The following is a 6,378-nucleotide window of genomic DNA, read 5'->3' as shown; positions in this document are numbered from 1 at the left end:
ATGCCGATTGGTTGAGACAGAGCTGGGACTGTGAAAGACGTGTCTACGTGCCCAGGGAGCAAGGCTGAGCCGCAGGCTGGCATTTGTCAAGGAGACGTAAGGGCCCAACTCCCACGGGCACGCAATAGGCTCCTTGGAAACTCCCAGGGTTACGGCTGCCTGGGACTAAGAGGCCATGGGAGTGACGGGCCCCAGGGCTCGCACAGCCCTGCTGCGTGCAAGAGAGAGAGAGAGACGGGATCATTTTAAAACTAGAAATGGCTAAAAAGGGCTTCATTTTTTTCCCCTTCTCCAAACTAATAATAGATAAAACGTCGTTTGAAAAAGAGTGACGAGGCCCCGCCCCCGGGGGAGGAGCAGGATAGGTAGATCAACTCGAGGGGGGGAGGGAAAAAGCAGGCTCCTCGCAGCAGGAGTGACTCAGATCGGTGGGAAGGACGGGGACTCGCTCCAGAGCGCAGGGTGATCCGCTCCCTCTGCCTGCTTTGCTGCCCCTCCCCCTCACACAAAAAAGCAAACAAACACATTGAACACCCCCCTATCCCCCCCCTCCCCCCGAGTCAGGCGTCTGGAGAGCAGCCGCAGCATCTCTGGGGTGCTTTTCTCTCCGGGGAGCCAGCCAAGCAGCACCGCCAAGGAGGCACCTCCGTCCAGCTCCCAAGGAGCCCCCGGCCCCCAGGTTCAGTTGCCGCTGTTCCCCATAGAGACCGCCGGCTGCAAAGCTTGAGGGAAGATCTCACCCTTGTGGAAAGCCGACATGTAGATGGGAGGGGGCGAGGCCAGGGGGGCCGGGGCATAGGCTTGGGAGCTCACTGCGGCGGGCAGGGCTGGGTGCGCCAGGGCCAGGTTCATGTCGTACATGGCTCCCTCGTTCTCATCGCCGAAGGGCAGCAGCAGCCGCTTGCCCTTTTGACGCCGGTTGCAGAACCAGACTCGCACCACCTAGGCGGAGATGGGAGAAGGCACAAATGGGGAGATGGATCAGCCCAGCTGGTTAAAACCTCCCGCTCGGGGGCGGAGCCCCCCACAGCTCCGCCTCTAGCAAGGAGCAAATCAGCCAGGCAATTTGGGAGCTCCAAGCTCTTTTCCAGTGGGATGTTTTCTGCCTTCCCTCCACCCCCACAAGGCCCTACATATCCTCCCAGCTCAGCAGTACCAGCTGGGAGCGCTTTGGTCAACCAGGCAGAGGGACGGACCTCTGCAGAGCCCCATGGCACCTTGACGGTCCCCACCATGAATGAGGCTGTCCTGCAAAGGGCAACATTCCTTCACCAGCTGCACCCACTAACTGAGGCAGTCTGGGGTCTAATCCCACCTACTGGGACCCCCCTGATTTGGCAGCAATCTGGCTACCAAAGGGGCCCACGTGCACTCTTGTTGCATCCATGAATCAGACCTGCACTGGGGGGGAGTGACGTGGGCTGGCAGTTGGTGCTAACACACTCCTACCGCTGTATTGCTTTGCGCTAGATCGCACAGCCCTCTGAGTGGGAGTGTGGCCGCCCCTGCACTAGCCGTTCACCTCCAGCGCAAAGGCCTGGATTAGAGCTGGACAGTAAAGGGGGGTGGGGACACTGTGGAAAATTTAAGTGGAAAAAAAAAAGTCAAAATGTTCAATGGAAAATTTAGATTTTTTTGGCAGAAATTTGAATACCAGAAAATGTCAGCTGCCAGAGTGCCTACCTAATGGGAATTGCAGTCGGGGTGCCAGATGCCCCCCATTTTCCTCTTTAGGCTGGGCTCCATCACCCACTGTGCACCAGCCTCCACTCTTGAAGCGGGAGGTGGTGCCTCATGGGCCTCCCTAGCCATGGTGCATCATGGGAGATGTAGTCTGGCTGGGAAACCCAGGTCAGAGAGAACAGGGACATGAGGCAACTGAACTACAGCTCCCATGAGGCACCACGGTAGCATTTCCAAAATGAAATTGTTGGATTTTTGAAGAAAAAAAAAAATCCTGTGGAAAACAGACTTGTTTTGTGAATAATTTGGTTTAGTCATAAACCCAATTTTCTGCTTAAAAAATAGTTTTGATGGAAAAATTTCCTCAGCCCTAAATTGGCCTTTAGAGGTGCCCCACTGGAGAAGGCGTTAGAGCCATTCCTAAGGACCCGACTTCTGAACCTGCCATTCTCCCCACCGCTGGGGAGCTCCAACTAAACCTACGTCTTTGTCCAGGTTGAGATCCTCGGCGATCTGCGAGATCTGCTGGGGGCTCGGCTTTACGCACTTGCGGAAGAAGCTCTCTAGCGTGCCCTTGACGTTGTTCTCGATGCTGGTCCTGCGCTTCCTCTTCCGGGCCTGGGCCAGCACTTGCTCTGCACTGCACAGCTGGAAAGCAAGAGAAAGACACAAACCCGCAAAAACCATGGCACTTGGTTACAGGTCGTCCCTGGGGAGCAACAGTGTTCCCAGCTCCTTGGGGCACACATACCTGGCTGGGAGAGGGGTAGGGCCAGGGCTGAGAGATGCCAATCCAATGTGCTGCAAATCAGTGAAAACCACCCTCACCCAGCTCCTAGAGGCAGGGCTGAATGGAGGGAAAATGCCAGCTGATCTGAGTCCTCCCCAAACACCCACCGGGCTGAATGCTGCGTTTGTTTAATGGCTGGACAGGGCAATGTTTGGAGCCGTAGAAAGAGCAAAGTAAAGGGGGAAACCGATTTGGCATAACTTTTTCCTTCATTCATTTTGATTTGTTGTGGTTTTCACTGCAGCCCACACAACTGCATCTTTCCACCTGTTTTACAAAATTTAAGGTAGCATGAAGTCACATCATGGACAGCTGGGAACAGAACCCAGGTCCTTAAAGGTACGTCTACACAGCAAAAAAACAAAACAAAAAAAACCACGGCAGCAAGTCTCAGAGCCTGGGTCTACTGACTCGGGATCACTCTTCAATGCTAATAAATAGCAGTGTGGATGTCCCAGCTCAGGCTCCAAAACCTGTGGAGGCGGCTCTGTGTAAAACCAGGCTCTGAGACTCGCTGTTGCTGGGTTATTTTTGCTGTGTAGACGTACCTTAATACAACAGATCCAAGACTCAGCCGCCCTGCCTTGCAGAAAGAATGTACCAGATCTATGGGCTTGGCTAGCCTCTCTCCAATCACTGCTTTATCAACCCTCCTAAAGCCATGAATAGAACCCAGGAAGCTCGACACCCTTTTCTCGTACTCTAATCACAAAACTGCAGGACTAAACTTCAGGCTTCCTGATTTCCACTATTCTACTGATGCCTAGCAAATATTGGTGTAACCTACTAGCAGAGTGGGCGTCACATCCCCGTGAGTGGCTGCTGCATTTGATGGCTAACAGATGCTTCTTTAGTTCAAATGGTAGAAGTCTGTGTTGGGGAACTGGAAGAGCTTGGCTTCAAATGCTGCTGCTGAGCCATATGGTTGCACGTGATGACATTTCTGTTTCTCCACTTTTCTTTTTGACCAAACTAATTTATTTCATTCACACCGGGAGAAAACATCCTCAGAAACCGACTCGATAGCAAAAGCCCATCATAATCCATCAATTATGGTGCAATGCACAACAAAAACCCAGGTGCTGCCCATTTCACCCCTCTGCCACCCATTTTGGTTGCTCCCACTACACACCGTCATGGCCACAAGGAGGGAGTTCCCCAAGGCCTTTGTGGGGGTTTAGCAATGATGGATGGGGAAAATAAGATGCAGGCACGTCTCAGTTAAAAACCAAACAAAATCAACTTGATGGGACACAATCATGTTAAAGTAATTAAAAAAAAAAAATTTCCCCTGAATCACCCGTTATCCTAGATTAGTGACACACAAATCTCTCTTAGCCGGAGTTTGGGGCCCAATCCTGCAAGACCACCACACCTGGAACACTTCTTTGCCTCAGCAGGGCTCACAGGATCAGGCCCTTTCCTCCATTCATGCTGCTTGTTTACTGGATTAGAACATTCCCACGCTAGGCAGTCCTTCCTGCCTATGCAAAGACTGTACAGTGTCGCCAACACTGGTGATTTGATCCTGAGCCCCAGCGGGGTTTAAGCCCCAGCACCTCGAGTTTATATAAATACACTTGAATCTCAGCTCTCTCTTCCCCCCCCAACCCTCCTTTTTAGGAAGTTTCTACCCCTCCTAGCTGAAGACAAAAAAATAGGGGGGGGGAAGCCCCCTAAAGGCTCAAAAGCCAGAAAGTGAATAAAAAGGACTCCAAAGGTGTAATTTTAAAAGTCTTGTGAATTTTAAGATAGTCCCATGATTTCTGAGTGCCTACCATTTGCACGACTGAAGACAGTCCCCGCCCCAAAGAGCTTACAGAATTTATTTTTTGGTATTTTATGCAGCTCAGACAATTAATCAGTTTCACACACAGTGAGGGTTGCAAACATTTTCAGGGAATGCATACATTCGAACAAAAGTAAATTGTATACTGTAGTGTATGTGAATAGTTTCTAAAAAGTTAATGACTAGTAGATATCTTAATAAAAGGTCAATCAAGTGTCACAGAGTGTAACGATTGCTTCTGAGGTCTTCCTCTGACACTCATAACTAGAGCTGGTCAACATTTTCAACCAAAAAACTGTTTTTTCAGTACGAATGAATAAATAAATGGAGGGGAATCAAAACCATTTTTTCCTTCTTTTGGGGGGGAGCGGGGAGGGGGTTGCAGGAAAATGGTTTTCAATTATTTTTTTATGTGATGGGAAATTGCAAAATGAAATGAGACGTTTTGTTTCATTTCAAATTGAACTTCTGATTTTAGTTTTCAAACAAAGTTCCCATTTCAGACTGGGAGTTTTCCAATGTTCTTTTTTTGCCACTGAATGCAATAGGATGGATGGTGTCCCCCACTTTTTCCTCTCTTCCCTTTTCCTATTCTGCAACTTTTCCAAAGGCAGAGACATTTTCAAAAGTTAGAGTGGAAAAAGGAACAGAAAAAAAACCAGGAGAAAGTGAAAGAAAACCTGTAATACCAATTCTACCAAATCCAGAGGCAAAAAAGTGGGGAGCCACCCCCTCAGAATCTGACATTTAGAAAATTTGGCAGGTTTTCAGAAACAAACATTTCAGTTTGAATTGAAAATTGTATTTAGTTTCAGAATTTTCCCATGAATATTTTCAAATGAAAATTTTTCATTCTATCTTTACGGGGGGAAAAAGTGGTTTTCAACCAGGTCCCTTTATATAACCATCTGCAACATATAGTATTCAGGTCTGTAGCATGCTTAAATCATTTATCAGCCCTTTATAAAGTGTGTATAAATGTACTCTAATACAAAGGGTGACCAATTAATTGGGAAACTATTAGAAATATTTTAATGAAATCCTTTTATTAACACTAAGGTTTTATACTTTTTTAAATAGATACAAACCCAAAGTGTTTGGGGGTTGAACTCCCTTTGACCCACAAACTGCTGCCCCAACCACATTAGCATATGTAGGCACAGCCGCAAAAGTGTGCTGGGAGTGCTGAGCAACCGGATTTCACCCATGATCTCGCAATAGTCTGCCCCATCCTGCCAACCTCACTGTGCCCCTGGCAACTGCAGAGTGTGGGAGAGGCTGCAGGTGCAGGGGACCTTCTGCCAGGTACCCCCCTCCTTCAGTAAGGAACCTTTGCAGTCAGTGAAACATGTGCGTGGAAAACCCCATTTCCCTGCATTTATATCCCATGTCAGCTGAGCAGTTACATCGGAGCCCCACGAATAGCTGTCAGCACAAACTCTTCCTAGACAAGGAGCTGAAGAGTGCGACTGCTCAACAAAGAGTTGTTTTCCCCAGATATGCAATATGGCCTTGGATTCAGCCCCTGGCCCTCATGCCATGGTAATCCAACCAGTCTCACTCCACTGACTATGGCTATAACATTTAAGAAGACCGGAGCCTTTCTCCAGATCCACCCACGACAGCAGAAAAACTACCACGATTGCCTTGTTGGAGGTTATTGTGATGTCTGGCTGCTCCAGGATCAGAGCCGGTTGAAGAATCAGTTGCAAATTATATTTGTTGGGAATCTTAGTATATTTTCCCATCAAACAATGATCATAAGTTCTTCCCACTCTTCTACCATCACGTGGTTGGACACTCACCATCACGTGATAGTTTGGTCAATCGGCTAATTGTTTATTTACAAGTACATCTGCCCCACTATTGGAGCAGCCCAATGCAAGATACTGCTACTCTGGTAATGCAAATGGCAAAGGTCTCTCTGAAGCCAGGCCAATGAGCAGGGTCTGGGAGCACGGGCAGGTTGTGGTTGGGACAGTGATGGAGAGATTCCAGCTGCAAGGGTTATTAGCTGTTGCTAGATACTGGAAGTCAGGGCCGGCTCTAACTTTTTTGCCGCCCCAGGCAAAAAAAAAAAAAAAAAAAAAAAGAGCGCCGTCCCACCTTAACACGC

General features: G+C 48.7%; 1 protein-coding gene across 1 annotated transcript in view; it reads right to left on the bottom strand.

The window, feature by feature from the left end:
* Positions 1–681: 681 nt before the first annotated feature.
* The window catches only part of LOC112113772 (POU domain, class 5, transcription factor 3-like), a 15,829-nt gene continuing 10,132 nt past the window's right edge, over positions 682–6,378 (bottom strand). Inside the window, exons 4-5 of the mRNA XM_024210173.1 lie at positions 2,167–2,331; positions 682–942 (exon numbers count right to left, since the gene is read on the bottom strand). Of these exons, the coding sequence (XP_024065941.1) occupies positions 682–942; positions 2,167–2,331 (426 nt within the window). The remainder of the gene's footprint in view (positions 943–2,166; positions 2,332–6,378) is intronic.

Source organism: Terrapene carolina, unplaced genomic scaffold, assembly GCF_002925995.2.
Source record: "Terrapene carolina triunguis isolate 2854851 unplaced genomic scaffold, T_m_triunguis-2.0 Scaffold449, whole genome shotgun sequence".
Classification (NCBI taxonomy): Eukaryota; Metazoa; Chordata; order Testudines; family Emydidae; genus Terrapene; species Terrapene triunguis.
The sequence above is the reverse complement of the archived record's forward strand: the minus strand, read 5'-3'. Positions and strand labels throughout refer to the sequence as shown.